Here is a 16,550-nt window from a genome sequence, read left to right on the forward strand (position 1 = left end):
CAATCTATCAAAGTAATGCATTATTTACCTCGCACGGTGAACATCTTCCGAAAAAAAAGACGCCAGAAGTGCACTTTTTGGTCACCCTGTCTCCCAGAAAAACTGCAATAAAAAAAGTGATCAAAAAGTCATAGGTATTCCAAAATGGTACCAACGCAAACTACAGGACGTCTTGCAAAGGAGCCCTTGCACAACTATGTCGATGGAAAAATAAAAAAAAGTTATAGAGCACAGAAGATAGCGGCAGAAAATAATGTAAAAACATTTGATGTCTTTAAAAAAAAAATAAAGTAGTACAGCAAGAAAAAAAAAAAAAAAAAAACCTACAAAAAAGTATGGTATCGTAGTAATTGTACTGACCCAAAGAATAAAGTTATGTCATTTTGGTCGCAGTTTGTGAGTCGTAGAAACAAGACGCACTGAAAGATTACGGACTGTTTTTTTTTCCCACTTAGAATGTTTTTTCAGTAAATTATATGATACATTTAATAATACCATTGAAAAATACAACTCGTCCCACAGACAGCGACGTTGATGGATAAATAAAGGGGTTACAACTTTTTTAAAAGGAAGGGGGGGGGGGTAACAAAAATGGAAAAAGAAAAAGAAAGGTCTGTGGCATTAAGGGGTTAAAAACCTACTGAAGAAACTATCAAATCTGAACAGCTGAAAGAATCCTGTACGTCTCAATAAACCACTGCTGCAATATCACAGGCAGCCACAAGATGTCGCTACACACACACACAAAATTGGTACGGTAGAAGAAAAAAAGTCAATTTCCCAAAACAACAAGTTTTGCATTTCTTTCCAGCTGTCGGATAACAGTGCAAGGAACTAGATACAACTCTGTAGTTATATGTCTATTATGTCCACATACTGCTAATAGAAGCGGAACCAACACCCCTGCTGTCACAGCCTGTCACGGTTGAAAGGTTGCAGCTGGAGGCGGCCCCGGTGAGGTAGGTGCGGGCTGTGCCCCTCACTAGTCCGGCATGGGGGTTACTGGGGGCAGCACCTCAGAAGACAAGTCTCTTCTCGGTGGGACTTCTCCAGCACTCTGCAGCCGTCTCTGCTCCCCCGAGGTCTCCAGCCGCCGCAGAGTGTCCGGCCGCTGCATGATCGCACTTCCTCATGACGGCGGCGGGAGGCTGGCTGCACTAATGGAGGGAGAGCAGACTGAAGTGGGGGCTGCTTTACACACTTCTGAAATGCAAAGCGAGAGCTGGAGTGTGATTGGCTGCCAGGAAGAGCTCCTACTCCAAGTGTTCTGGGAAATCTCCCCAGTAGTGCTTGGCATGAGCCTACACCCTCGTGAAGCTGCCACCCAGCCTGTGCTGGTGCTCACTAAGGCCGGCTGCACATGGGCGGATTTGCCTTGTGGAATTCAGAATGGGCGGACACCTCCGAATTCCACAGCAAGCACCGCCATAAGCATGCTATGGAAGTCAATGTAAGCCGTCCGACCCGGCGCCTTTCCAAAATCATCATTGTGGAAAGGTTGCGGAATCCGTGTCATCGCCTAGCGGTGGTGCGGCACAATCTGTACTGGACTGATGGGTAATTGCGGAATCCTCCCCGGCCATGTGCAGCCGGCCTGTGTCAGACATGAAACGCTGTAGTAAAAATGTCTGGCTTTTCGATGTCAGCGGTCACGCATTGGGAAAGTAGCCGTGCAGCTATTTGTGTCTCGGAGGGAGGGTGAGGGGTAAGTGTAACAGTTAGCCTTATATTAAAACTGTAACGCTAACTGGGACACTTACCCCTCACCCTAAACCCTCCATCCCTGACAGAAATCATAAAACTGCGTCGGGTGGACACGGAGGTAAAGGGCTCCACAGATGTTAGCTGCTGCATGAGCTTACCGGGCTCCAAGGACCTGCAGCCCATCCAGCCTGCAGCCAATCAGGTACAGGGGGCGTCACCACCCTGTCAATTTTTACTCCATCAGGATTTCCTGGTGGTGTCAAGATACACTAATACCGTACCTATTTGTATTTTGCGAAACGATTTTCTTTTTTGCATGGGGCATACATACCGAAAAACGTTAAAAAAATTATAAGTAGAGTGAAATAAGAAAAATAATGAAATTCCGCCATCTTTGAGTGCGTCTTGTTCCTACGGCGTACAGACTGCAACAAAAATAACCTAATTTATTCTATGGGTCAGTACTAGAGATGAGCGAACGTACTCGGTAAGGGCGATTTCGCAATCGAGCACCGCGATTTTCGAGTACTTCACTACTCGGGTGAAAAGTACTCGGGTGCGCTGTGGGGCGGGGGGTTGCAGAGGGGAGTGGGGGGTAGCAGCGGGGAACAGGGGGGAGCCCTCTCTCTCTCCCCCTCTCCCCCCCACTCCCCGCTGCAACCCCCCGTTCACCCACAGCGCACCCAAGTACTTTTCACCCGAGTAGTGAAGTACTCGAAAATCGCGGTGCTCGATTGCGAAATCGCCCTTACCGAGTACGTTCGCTCATCTCTAGTCAGTACGATTACTGTGATACCAAACTTATATAGTTTTTCGGGGTTTTTTGCTGTACTACTTGTATTTTTTTGAAGATATTTAATTTTTTAAAATATTTTCTGCCGCCATCTTTCGACAGCCATAACTTTTTCATTTTCCCGTCAACATAGTTGTGTAAAGGCTCATTTTATGCGGGACGTCCTGTAGTTTCCGTTGGTACCACTTTGGTTTACATACAACTTTTTGATCGCTTTTTATTACATTTTCTCTTGTAGACAGGGTGACCAAAAAAAGCATAATTCTGTTGTTATTTTATTTATTTTCCGAGGTAAATAATGTGTTACTTTGTTTGATGGGACTTTTACGGACGCAGCGATACAAAATATGTATTTTTATTTTATTATTTAGAAAATCTGTATTTTGCCAGTGAGTATGGAGCTCTTCCCTGTGTCTGCAGCTTTCTACAACTTCGGGCACAGTTCAGAAGAATATAACCATGTCTAATAAAACACCCTTAACACTGTAATCCACGGTATTAGTGTTTCTTGACGCCACCGGAAGGTAAGGGTTTGACAGAAGTTAAGCCCCTCTCACTCCACTAGCTCCCGATAGGGTCAATGTAGTAAGGTCCTAGCAGCACAGTGTGGATTGACTTGCTGCGTGCAGGACACGCACAAATCAATGCACACTGTTCTACTGCCTGTGAGTGCTGTGGGCCGGCCGTCAATTCGGGCATGCTTACCCTCTGGCCGGCGGCGGCTGAAGGCTCCCTGCTGTCCGTCCCCCTGAGTCCTCTTTACGGGCCGCCGGTTGCATGTTCCCTGCAGGGGGCCGACAGACTGCAGTGTCTTGCGCTGTCCGTCTCTGTGCTGGGTGACGGCCGCTTCCCCGCTAGCACATCAGAATACTCAACCGCCTCTCTGCTGGGCCAAGGCGGTTGCCTATGTACAGGGGCCCGACTGACAGCTGTGGCCACCTCTCTTGTGGGATAAGGTCAGCCTGCACTGTGACCCTGGACGCCCTCTGCACCGACGACACATCCTAAGACGACGGCCGCCTCTGTGATATGTCATGGTGCCCGTGTCAGTGAGCCCTTACGGCCACTTCCCTCCTGCGAGCTGGGAAGCTAACTGCTATCCCTTCAGTGGTCCAGCTGGGGAACGCACTTGCACCACGGGCTGCTCTGAATTTTAGTGTCCTTGCAGGACCTGAATACTTACATTACACACACATATATATATATATATGACAGTTACATTGTAGCTATATGGCTCTTATACAATTTCACTGCATACTTTTTGCCATGCGCCTTCCTGCCGCATGGCTTGTTGAGGTGAAGCACATAACTTTAATAAAGTTACTTTGTCTCATGACTGAAAACCTCAACAGGAAACAAGCCTAAAAAGATGGAAAGGTGTTAGGACAGGAAAAAGGTCCTTGTCTGCTATATTGGTTTCCAAAGTAGTAGTTCTCTGTTATTGGCCTTGTGTGCAGCAAATATCAGTTGACCATTCTGCAATATCCTGAATGGAAATACTTATGGGTTCTTCCTGTAACCAAATGTTATGTCTTCTTCTTGTATCAGAATCATGGCTATAGACTGGATTGGTTTTGGATATGCAGCCCTGTTGCTTTTTGGGGGCTTCATGGGATTTTTCCGAAAAGGTAAGAGCAATACAAATGTGGATTCATGTTTTTGGTACTCTTCTGAAGGCATATACACATTATACTCCTGATGGCAGATGTCACTGAAATTCTCATGTATTTCTTCTTCGGTTAGGCCTTATGCACATGGCTTAGACGGGCTCCGCAAGCGGAATACCGCAGCAGAGTCCGTCATGGCGCCCCCCCAAAGACATTGAGCTATTAGGTTCAATAGAACCTGATAGCTGCAGTGAAACGCCGCAGATTTCCGCCATGTTTTACGCAGCAGAAATCCAGCTGTGTGCATTAGGCCTAAGACTGGTGACATGTAGTGAAGAGTTTACTTTATCACTCTGCATCTCATCTGACATTTTATTTTCCTCTGTGAATATGCTGGAGAAAAAACTTTGTTTATTCATTAGATTTGCTTTCTCATCATCAGCCTCTACAATTTTTCCTACGTTATTTATTATGGGCCAATGCTTTCAGTATACATCTTTTTACTATTTATACAGTTGTAGAACTGTTTAGGGTTAGTTTTACTCTCCTTAGCATTAAGTCTATCTCCATCTATGCTGCTTATATGTGCTTTTTATATAATTTATTTTTTTCCTTATAGGCTTTTAGTGCTTCACTGCCTTCTTAAATGCTTTTTTTGTTGTTTATTGTCCTCTTTACATCTTTATTGAGCCACGTTGGTTTTCTCCTATTAGTAACCCTTTGATTCCCATAAGTTATGAACCACTCACAGTAAATATTTAAGATGTTTTTAAACATTTCCCTTTTATTTCCCTCCCTGTATCTTTACCCATAGAGACACCACATGTTCATCTCTTTAACATATATTTCCATAATGTAGGCTTTTTCCAAGATGCTACATAAAGACAAACCCCTCTACCTTTCTGTTTTTTACAATCCCTTCTAAACAGACTATAACCCAGTCACAGCTTTCATCCAACCAGGTCTCAGTTATGCCCGCTATGTGACCTGGTTAGATGAAAGAGCCCTGAGTTTTCCTCAGACATTATTCCTTCCAGTTCATCAATTTTTTTGGTCAGACTTTTAGCATTAGTCCCCATACAGTTTAGAAAGTTTTGGTTATGTTCTTATTTAAGGATATCCCTATTAACTATTTTGCTAGTTCTAACTGTACTAAACTCTCCCACTGCTCCACCCCTATTTTCATTACTTAGTCCTAGATTACTGTTTACACTATCTTCCCCTCTATTTCCGTGTTTGCTCCCCCACAATCCCTATTTTCAACATTCCTCCAACCTTCTAGACATCTTCTTCCCCAGCACAGCTGCACCCTCCCCATTGAGATGCCGCCCATCTCCTGCTGCCTTTCTGGTTTGGCATGTGGTACAGGTAATATTTCAGAAAAAAACTACTTTGGAGGTCTTTGCCCTAAACTTACATCTTAGTTCCCTGAAATGGCTATAAAAATATTCTACCTACCTCTAACTTGGTCATTGGTGCCATTGTGTACCATGACCGCTGGATCCTCACCAGCCCCTCCCAGTAATCTGTCAACCCAATCCGCGATCTGTTGAACTCAAGCGCCAGGAAGACAACACACCGTTCGATGATCCCTGTCTTTGTGGCAGATTGCCCTTTGTTCTCTTGTTCATCTGCTGTACTACGTTTAATTGCCCGACCACTGTGTCTACAGTCCTTATTGTGGCCTGTTTCTTTCTGCTTCTTCAGAAGAGCTTGACCAGCATATCTTGAAACTCAAGACTGCTTTGAAATCTTTGTCTGGCAGTGACCTTGTTGCAATATACTGTGTTTCCCCAAAAATAAGACCTTGGCTTAAAACAGACACTTCTGTTTTATTCTTCGAAGCATTATTCCACACCTGCCTAAATCTCTTTGCACAGTATTATATGTTACAAAGTGTCTTATTTCCACTTGTACTATAGACTTGATGAAAAGAGATTCATTTGAAAGTTATAGTAGCAGACTTTAACATGTCGTTTAGCGATTTACTCCTTGAAGGATCTTTCGTTGATGCGGGATTAAAGGACTTTCTCTTCAATTTCCTTGTTGCTTTATCTTGCAGGCAGCATTGTATCCCTTGCTGCAGGTTTTACTTTTGGACTGCTTGCAGCTTATGGGGCCCTACGTGTTTCAAACAATCCAAAGGATATAAGGATATCATTAAGTAAGTAAAATTATAGTGCTGTTGGAGCAGTGATTCAGAATTGTGCAATTTGTGATTTAGGATAATCATATGGGTGCGTCTGGAGCACAATTTGTAAATAATAGCAGGAGATTAAAAGAGAACTAAATACCTAATCCTCAGTTTACTGTGGCACATAAAGAAATAGAAAGGGCTATAAAAAATAGAATACAAAGTTTCTCATACTGTACCCTCAGTGGTCGCACACTCTTAGGCCTCCTGCACATGGGCGACACGGCATCGCCCCAAGAAAATCGCAGAGATATCACATTGCTGGTCTATGCGATAGTGCTGCAGTTTCTAGTGATTTTGTAGCGCTGCAAAGTCACGTGACTTTGTAGCACCACATGCAAGGATTTTCGGGGGAGAAGGGGGCTTGAAATATAAGCTCTACCCCGAAAATATGCCCTAGGTACAGGGGAAAAAAAAGTATACATCACCTAGAAGCGCTGTTTGGGGTTCCGCCGCAGCTTCTTCTCTTTCCCCGAGACTCTTCTTCTTCATCTCTTCTGGCCAGAGATTGAAAAATACCTGTCACCTCGAAGTGTTGGCTGTAATTGGCTGATGCTTAGCCAATCAGAGCAGACGCTAGATGAGTGGCTGTGGTTTGGCTAAGCGTCAACCAATAACAACCAGTGCTTCCACGAGGTGGGGATTTTTCAATACCCATCCAGAAGAGATGAAGAGCAGCAGTGTCGGACCCGAGGAGAAGCTGCTGCGGCGTCGGACAGCGTTTCTAAGATGATGTATACTTTTTTTTATTTTTGCCTGTAGCTAGGGCTTTGGTTAGGGTTTTGACAGTAGGATTTTCTACTGTCAAAGTTGCATCGCACCGCGCGAAAATCATATTTTCATGCGATGCAACAGAGTGGAAGGCTCCATAGGGAAACATGGGCTACAAGACCTCACGAGTCGTGTGCATATCGCCGAACCCACAAAGTTTTTGTGACAGGTTGTTCCATGCTACAAAACATTGCAGGTGTGAATAAATTCATAGGAAAGCATGGGCTTCACATACATGCGATTTGTTGCATTGCTGCACTTGACAAAATTGTTCGATTTTGTTGCCCATGTGAAGGAGACCTTAAGGCTCACCGGTCATCTATAGGGATGTCACTTGATTGTATCATCCAGTGGTTCTAGCAATTTTGCAACAAGGTCACATTTTACTTCTGGAAATGACCTGTCTATGGCCAACACATAGTTTTGACCACATGATTTACAAACTGGGTTACCAATGATAAGGACTCTTTGGTAAGTGCTCACTTCGCAATTTCTTGATTGCTCACTGTAGTTTTAAAACACTCCTTTTAAAACAACAACTTTTAGTAAGCTTACTGTATGCCCTTCCCAGCATTGTGACACGTCTACCTTTTTGTAGATGTTAAATGCACAGTTATGTTTCTTCATCACCATCTCTAGTTGTTGAGACATTTCTTGTTTCGCTGCTCACAGTAGTACCACCAGCTCTGCATGGCCTACCATTTTATATTATGGGATACCTCCTTATGCATATCAAGTACTTTTGATTGTTGGAACTGTTTTGTTATAGCGCCCCATACACAGTGAAATTCTATTATAGATCACTGTGTTTAACTGAAAAATTGCTCAGTATATTGACAGACCTCTAAATAGTACTTGTCATTCAAATCCTAAGCTGTGCTCCACCGATTGTTCTCTTGTCCCAGTGCTGTAAACACAGACTGCTGGGGAACCAAGGAACTATGAATGTAGGACAGGTAGGTGGCTGAAAAGGCATGCAAATCATTGTCTCTTATTTATTGGGGTTTCCTGGGACATAAAAAAAGTTAAAAGGGCTTAAAATTCAGGAAAATTGAATACACATATCCTGGCGGTGGCCCATCAAACACCATAGCCCCAGTGCCCAACACACGTAAACCAGAACACGTGGCGGGCCTCACGAAGCATTTGTTGTGCACGTGACCGCTCAGCCACTCACTGGCTTCAGCAACCATAGAAGAATCATCACTGAAGCCTGTGAATAGAGGAGCGGTCTCTTGCACAATAAATGGTTCGTGAGCGCCCGCCGCTTTTGCCCTGTTCCGTATGGTGCACATCGGGGTTATAGCATTGGAGGGGATGACGCCGGAATAAGGGAGTATTCAATTCTTCAAAATTTTAAGCCATTTTTTTTTCTGTCCAGCGCAAATGCCTGCAGTGAAGGAACGATTAGCCATAAATCGCTGATCGGATCGTTCATGCAGACCATAAAATCAGTGTTGGTCTGCTACAGCTTTTGCCTGTCTAAACCGACAATCCTTCATTCATGTACGACTGCCTGCTTACTGTGAATGGAGGCGCGCGGGCCGGACTGATCCTTAGCACATTCCATTCACTGAGCGATCCTCGTTCCTGTGTATAAAGCACAGGAGCGATCATCGCTGGAATGTATGCTGGGCAGTTAAGAGCCCAGTTGCCCCGTGTAAAAGGAGCAAAGGAAACTGACTGCAGATTCATACAATCTCAAGTATCACCTCTTTCCACTGATTACTTTTTTACGTGATTAGTAGAACTACATTTACATGCATTGTATAGCACAACGGTGTAGAATACTCATCAAAGCTCTACAACAAATTTGCCACTTGTGTATCTCATTGTAAATTCCCTGAAACTTGAATTTATATATTTTCTGTGTACATAATTGGGATTTACTATCCTAACCTGTAAAAATGTATTTTTTCCCCATAGTTGCTGCACTGACTCTATCTGTAATAATGGGCCTGAGGTATAATCGCAGTAGGAAGCTCATGCCTGCTGGGTTATTGGCAGTATTAAGGTGAGTTTCTTGCTTTATCCAACCACTGCGTAGGCTGAACACACTGGAAGTGTGGCCAGATGCAAGTGGAGATGGATGAATGTGTTGTGCAGTAATGGGGTCTACACAAGTGGTTTGCTCAAAGGTGAGAATATTTTATCACAGAGACAGCTAGGTCCTCCCTCAGGTATCTTGTCACTGTAGAGAACCTTCCTCAACCACAGATGAAGTAAATAAAATATAACTTTTAATTCATTCTCCTCTAAAGCCCTGGCTCTTATACATACTAGAGCAGACAAGGATTCTTTTGCTACTATCTAATAAAACCTTGGCTCTGATACATATGAGAGCAGGCAAGACGCACATGTACTAAAAAGTTATGCACTACAGTAACATCAATGTGTGCAGGATCTTTATACAAAGTAATCCCTAGTACAGGGGGTCCTGGTGTTATGTCATAGTAGTGCCGGTAACTCAGATCTAGAAGCACATCCCTCATTTATATCAAACCATGCTTCTAGGTTTGTGAGGCTCCTGTCACTGTTAACAAGTTCAGTTTCGTTGACGGTCCCTTCACATTTAGAAGACATATTCCCTAATGTGATCCCTTTAGATCGCCTCCTATTATCATACAAGCAAATATATCTTGAACAGGAAGGTTGATATTCCTCTTCGCTATTATGATCTAAAGTGCTGGCGATCAGCCAATCATTTGATCACATTTTTTTGTTGGGTGTAGCATTCATACCACACCTGAGTATTGTTTTTGTTTGTCTATTTATAATAGTGGATGCCTCCATTCTTTTAAAAATTTTGAATTACAAGTTATATTTTATTTACTTTATTTGTGGTTGAGGAAGGTTCTCTACAGTGACAAGGTGAGAATATTGTGATCATCATGGCAGCTACTGTAGCAGTTCTTTTAAATTGGCTACAAAATGTATTTTAATACAATGTATAAAGGCAGCAAACATCGTTTTACCCCTTTGCAGAAGGCACCAAGTAGTTTATGAAGTGGGCTAAGAAGACCCCCAGGTCTGCCACCTTAAGGTGCGTTCATACGTAGTTTATTTGCTGTGGATCCGCAGCAGATTTCCCATCCATACAATTAAATGGGTGAAATCTGCAGTAATTCTTAACTAGATGGTGTAGATCTACACCAAATGCTGCAGAATTTTTTTCCGCTATGGAAAATCTGCAGCGAATTCGCCATGTGTGAACCTACGCTTAGTGATCCTATTAGGCCTTGTCAGAAAACCAATTAATTTCAGTGGGACCTCCCAAGATAACGGAGTGCTTGAACTTGCTCAGGGTATTCCCACTGAAATTAATGGAGCGGTACCACACAATCGTGACCTCTGCTCCATTCATTGAGAGACCTTCAGGATCATGAGGACCCCAGTTGTCAGAGCCTCAACAAGCAATTATCCACTGTGGATAGGGAATAACTTAATTTCATGGGACAACCCCTCTAATCCATGATATTTTAAAATAAAAAAATACAAAGCTTCTTAAAATAAAGCTACTTGAAATGTGAGCTTAAAAATAAGTGCCAGGTGCTCTTCGAATCATACTTTACCAATTATTTATGTCAAAGTGGTGGTAGTAGTAAATATGCTGTTTTATATGATATGCGGTAAATATTAGGGTTGTCTGCTGGAGGGCACATCATTGCAAAATTGCGTTCACTTGAAGATGTATGAAGTGCGTTTGCCAACACGTGACCGCATGCCTTGGAGTCTGCTCTACAACTCATCCGTGCTTCCCCATTCTTACAGCATCTCCATGATCTTGAAGCTGCTCACCAACCTGCTGAGTTAGAGGTCTGCATGTTCTGGAAGGACCCTGCTAACAAATTCTTTGGCTACGGATCAATTTTATACATTTTGCTAAGTATGAATTATGCACTGAATCTTTATAATCTATTCATTCCTTTTGTATTGCTTTTCTATGAGAATTAATCTTTATTATTTTTATATTGTGAATTAACTCAGCTTCAATGATTCAATAAAATGAGCGTGCTTAATGTTCCCTTGTGTTTGTGTCATGAGGGAAAGAAGCTGGCAATTCTGGTCGGCTTGGTTACAATCTACAGGCAAATGCGGCAGTTTACCCGCAAAGTACAGCTGTTGACCGCTGCAAGTCGTTGTGGTTGTGAGTACAGCTATTGACCGCTGCAAGTAGTTGTGGTTGTGACCGTCCGCACCTTGTGTCATTACCCTTACTGCAAATAACAGTGCTTACCAGTTCACGATTCCATCGCCATTATAATAATACATGCAATTGGAGTACTTTGTTTTATTCATATAACGAGAAAAATTATTGTGGATTAATGGGGAGTTTAAACAGAATAATTAAAAATTCAAAAAAAGTCGCTGGATCGCATTTAAATGATAATCCTTCCGTGTAACACAGCCAATGATTGAACGCTGAATGTTCATTAATTGTTCGGTTTAAATACCAATTGTTCAATTATTCTCATTCACTAGTACCTTGAATGGGAACAACTGAATGATTTAGTGAGTGAACGATTTATGTGCCTGTATAAACCGGCTGCACGAGTGAACTCTGACAATGTGCGAATGATAGATCATTATGTGTAGAAGCACACTGCAGATTTTAATACCCCACAGTATGGTCATTATTGCCATGAGTTAAGGTCCATTTACACTGAAAGATCATCACTCAAAAATCGTTCAAACGATAGTTTGAATGACAGTTTTGAGCAATCATCTTTGCATAACTCTTAAATAGCTAATTAGCTACTTAAGAATTAAATGAAGGCGGAGCGGGACACCGCTGATAACTCCTAGAACAGCAGCTGCTTTGTATATGCAAACAGCTGCTTTGTTCTGGGTGCTTTCAGCTTGTATCCCGCTAAGACGTCTGAGCGGGATACCAGCTGAAAGAAAGTTATCAACAGTATCAAGGTAAAAGTCAGCGATGAACGAACAGTGCACGATGGCAGCGCATTTATACACAGCAGTGATCGCTCAAAGGCTTTTGACTGAATTTTGAGCGATAATCGTTGTCTAAATGGGCCTTCAGCTCTACTGAATTACAATGGCGGCAATCTGAGTGCAAATCCGCTGGCCAATTTTCTTGTGGAAGTTTTCTGAAAAATCCAGTTTGCTTGCCTATGGTCATTTCGAACTCTGATACATACAATTTCCTGCACAAACAACAAATCAACGTCAAATTACTTTGTCTCTGACATCTGTGCCAGTGATTTGTAGACTGCTGGATCTTTGTGGTTGGATTTGTGTTAGGACTTTTACTTGACTACCACCAATAAACCTCTTTGCAGTGATTACGGGGCGTTCTACAGTGCATTTTTGGCATGTAGAAGAAGCATGTCCCACATCAGTAAGACAAGTAATCTTTTGTCAGATGACTGTGAAGTCCTGCTCTAAGGGCCAGGATCAAATAGACGTCATGTTTCCCTCAATTCCAGCCCTGTGATTGCCCTTTTCCAGTGACCTAGAAAAGACCCCAGGGATACGTACACTAAGTCTGCTGTTAGTGTACACTATGGGCCTAATCACTTGGGCATGATTAACATCCCTGTGTCCAGTGGAGTTCAAACAGACACATAAAAGCCAATGAGGGTAAATACACGTGTATGAAGAAGGTTGCAGCATACACTATTCTCATCCATTTTCTTGGACTAGAATATCCCGTTCAATATTTAAGAGACCGGCATCCTTGTGCTATCCAGTTTTTTTTGCGTCTGATTTCTGTAGACCCAACACAGGCATGCCTATGCGAATAAGCTCTGCTTGCTGTCCTAACACAGGTCTTAAGCGTTGTCTTAATAAGGCATTAACACTAGTGCGATGCCTCAAATATAACTTTCCAATGCTATCTCTTGCTGAGGAACGAGAACCAGTCCTTTTTACTTTAGCAGCATCTTCATTGTCTCCAGCAAAACTAAATGTGCATTGGCATGCCTCAACTTGGGACAGGCCCATTAATTGGGATGAATGTTAATAGTTTATATAAGGACAAGTGACCCTGCTGTAATTCCTAGTGGTTTATTATAAAATGGCTTAGCATTACAAACACTATGAATGCAAGGCCTGGCCCAACCAACTACAGACTTCAGCTATGAAGCAAATTCAGACTGAGTTAATAGCAGTAGCGTCTGTTGGGAATAAGGAGTTACATACTTGTGACAGGTATTGTTTCATCTTGTTCTCTAGGACCTGTTTAACAAAGCAGGGATAAATTATGCATGAACTGAGCTAGGTGGGTTCAGCCAAGAAAGCAGTTGTGTGCTGATAAATGACACCAAGTAACTCAACTTCATAGACAGTTACACTTGAGATTTTAATCTTGTGCAGCATAGATTGGACCCCCTTGCGGTGCTGTAGCAGATATGTGGTAGTCAACGGCTGCCATCAATGCTACCCCTTTCCCCTCAATTATATTGGCCCTCGCATGTGGTGGGGTAGCTGCTGCAGCGTGATTCAGCTTTTGCCAGTTCATCTTACATTGTTGAGCCAGATCATTGTTCACCGTACCCACTTATTAAAGGGGTGTATGTGCAAGGATTAATATTTCATCACACTACTTTACAAATGGATAGACTTGAAATACAATACACCTTTCAGAATAGTTTATTGTGAAGCAGAATAAAGCGCAGATACTTTGCATTCAAACCTATGGGCTGGGTTCAGAATACAGTTGTGAAACGATAGTATACAGAAAGGCACTAAAGCCGGCATCACATGGGCATATTTGTGTGTGCAATACACAGAGAATAGAGCCCACTGATTTCAATGGGTTCATTCACATATCCATATTTTTCAGATGCATTTCAGTCGTGCAAAAAAAATCCACAGCATACTCTACTTTTCTGCGCATTTGCACACCAAAAGGTCCCCAGATAAGTCATTGTGCAGTGTGCAATACTGATGAATAATACGCTACCCAATTTTGCTAAAAAAAGAACACATCTGGAACTCATTAGACAAATTAGCCATTTCAATCAGTACAGCGTTGTTGGCTGTGCACAAATGAACAGGCCATGCGGGCAGAAAATATACAGTAAAATATGACAATGTATGTGTAGTGGCTCAATGCATACATTCCTGGCCCCCTCCATAATGTCATACATGTCATGTCTTTTGTTGGTGCGCTGTGCAAACCTGTCTAGTCATTTTGTTATATGTATTGCACAGCTGCAGCGTGTGATGGGTTAAAGGGGTTGTCCCGCGAAAGCAAGTGGGTCTATACACTTCTGTATGGCCATATTAATGCACTTTGTAATGTACATTGTGCATTAATTATGAGCCATACAGAAGTTATAAGAAATTTTTCACTTACCTGTTCCGTTGCTAGCGTCCTCGTTTCCATGGAGCCGCCTAATTTTCAGCGTCTAATGGCCAAATTAGACGCGCTTGCGCAGTCCGGGTCTTCTTCTTTTCTCAATGGGGCTCCGTGTAGCTCCGCCATGTCACATGCCGATTCCAGCCAATCAGGAGGCTGGAATCGGCAATGGACCGCACAGAAGCCCTGCGGTCCACCGAGGGAGAAGATCCCGGCGGCCATCTTCAGCAGGTAAGTAAGAAGTCACCGGAGCGCGGGGATTCAGGTAAGCGCTGTGCGGTGTTCTTTTTTAACCCCTGCATCGGTTGAAAAAAAACAAACCCGTTTCGGCGCGGGACAACCCCTTTAAGTGTTTGCAAAAGCCTGGACGTTGCCTGTAAATGTATCAATTTATGTCTTGTCATGTGGTATGAGTGAGGATATAAATAAGAGTGTGTGAGAGTGGGGGAAAAAAGTCCATTCTTCAGAGTTGAGATTCTTCTGGGTTCCTCAGGCTTCAGAGTGCCAGCCACATGGGGGTACCTTCAACCCTCATGTGGTGAAGGATGGAGGAAGAAGAGAGGTTCCCTGAGAGTGTATGTTCCAGAGAGGGGAGAGAGAGAGAGAGGCAGGTACCACTTCCAAGGCCTAGTGCAGAGGTACTTTCTTTCCCTGCGCAGCCGCCTGGATCTAGTGGATCGCCGCGTAGAAGTACATTCATTTGTTTTGTTTTTTTTTACAACCGGCGGTCCTGAAGTCTGGGTACTCTCAAGTCTGTCTAATACCTGCACTGCAAATCATTGTCATTTGTGCCTTGTATGCAAGAAGTTGCTCCAGTAAATTTTTACCAGGCCCTGAGCATTCCCAGGGACCTGAGATACATTCCTTCTGTCTGTGGCTCCATTTATTTCCCGCTGAGAATCATACGGGTGGGTAGCGGAAGGGTGGCGTCACCCGTGACATCCGCTATCCCTGTTCAGTTTTATCGGCATCCCTCTCCGAGGGGTGTCCAGAAGAGGCCCAGCGCTGCCCTGTCCGAGGCTATGTCCATTCCTCCAGAAGGGAGCTTGGTAAGTGCCACCATGGCAAGCCAGCTTCTTGCCCTCCCCGCTCCTCAACGTACGCCCTACTTCTTATTGGCATCATATACAGGATAGAATCCTCTGTGCCGCATCATTCTGCCTGCAATAATGCAGTGGTACTCCCAAAAAAGAAAAGGTGCAAAATTGTACAGCATTTCAATGGATTATAAATGTTTGCATTTTACGTTCCCGCCAAAACCGCCCAAAATGGTCACTCATATGTATAAACTCTATTAGGGCAGCAGGATGTAATAGTAGAGTCCCTAGTAGAGAGATGATTTAGAAAGGCAGACCACCAGTTTTCATGAGTATTGTGCAAAATAGACAGCTTCACCTGGCAAAAATAAGTCTTAGAAGGTCTCAGAAAGACTCTTCAGTGAACCTGCACAATATGAAGGAAGAAAAATCCACATTGTTTCATTTCAGTAAGCATTTTTGCTCATCCCTGCGGTCTGCACCTGGAACTATGTCATACATTTCTTGAGAGCAGTTCTCATGGCCGGCACCAGCTTTATCCTGCTCACTTTAAGACTTTAACTCCTAATGCTTCATTTACATGTGACGACTGTAGGCTAAATGACTGAGTGAGCAGGTGATGCCAATGCTAGAGGTTAGTGCTCGTGCAGAGCATTTAGACAGGCAGATCACCGCTGAAGTAGCACCAACTTCTCGCTCAGTGCTTCACACTATGTGAAGCCCTGACTGGTGGAACATTTACGTCTGCAAACCAGCACTGATTTCTGTCCTGATTGAAAGTGAGGGACAAAGTAAATGAATAGTGCATGATTATCACACATTTCCATTCGTTTGAACAGATTTTGTACGATAATCGGCCCATGTAAACGGCCCTCAATGTCTTACCTGTGCCTCATGCTGTGCAGCACACTGATAACCTTGGGTATGTGGCTGAGAAACCCTGTACTTCAGGCATTTAGGTGCAAGCAATGTATTATTCCTTTAAGTCCACAATGTTACTCATCGCCAAGTGGTATTCCCAACTTGAATATTTATGGCATGTCTTCAGGGCCCTGCCCCTTTGTGAATAGGTACCTTTGACCCACCTAGTGAAAATGCACAGGTGGTCCTCTGCAGGGTT

The 16,550-nt window shown here is 43.3% G+C and overlaps 1 protein-coding gene across 2 annotated transcripts; it reads left to right on the forward strand.

The window, feature by feature from the left end:
• The first annotated feature begins 797 nt into the window (after nt 1-797).
• Nucleotides 798-11,092, forward strand: TMEM14A (transmembrane protein 14A). Of its 2 annotated transcripts, none has more exons than XM_066603660.1 (5): nt 798-959; nt 4,046-4,125; nt 6,167-6,268; nt 8,996-9,083; nt 10,841-11,092. In XM_066603660.1, exons 2-5 carry the CDS (start codon nt 4,050-4,052, stop codon nt 10,881-10,883), a joined length of 309 nt encoding a protein of 102 aa, XP_066459757.1. In that variant the 5' UTR covers nt 798-959; nt 4,046-4,049; the 3' UTR covers nt 10,884-11,092. The 2 variants fall into 2 exon arrangements, with proteins under 2 accessions (XP_066459757.1, XP_066459748.1); XM_066603651.1 differs by lacking the exon at nt 798-959 and adding an exon at nt 1,346-1,557.
• Nucleotides 11,093-16,550: the final 5,458 nt, after the last annotated feature.

Source organism: Eleutherodactylus coqui, chromosome 1, assembly GCF_035609145.1.
Source record: "Eleutherodactylus coqui strain aEleCoq1 chromosome 1, aEleCoq1.hap1, whole genome shotgun sequence".
Lineage (NCBI taxonomy): Eukaryota > Metazoa > Chordata > Amphibia > Anura > Eleutherodactylidae > Eleutherodactylus > Eleutherodactylus coqui.

What these genes read in the sequence shown, in the direction of transcription:
- TMEM14A (XM_066603651.1), top strand. Translation starts at nt 1,361, where the DNA reads ATGGGCGGATTTGCCTTGTGGAATTCAGAATGGGCGGACACCTCCGAA. An exon ending in AATCTGTACTGGACTGATGG is followed by an intron (nt 1,558 to 4,045) that starts GTAATTGCGGAA and finishes TTCTTGTATCAG; the next exon opens with AATCATGGCTATAGACTGGA. An exon ending in CATGGGATTTTTCCGAAAAG is followed by an intron (nt 4,126 to 6,166) that starts GTAAGAGCAATA and finishes TTTATCTTGCAG; the next exon opens with GCAGCATTGTATCCCTTGCT.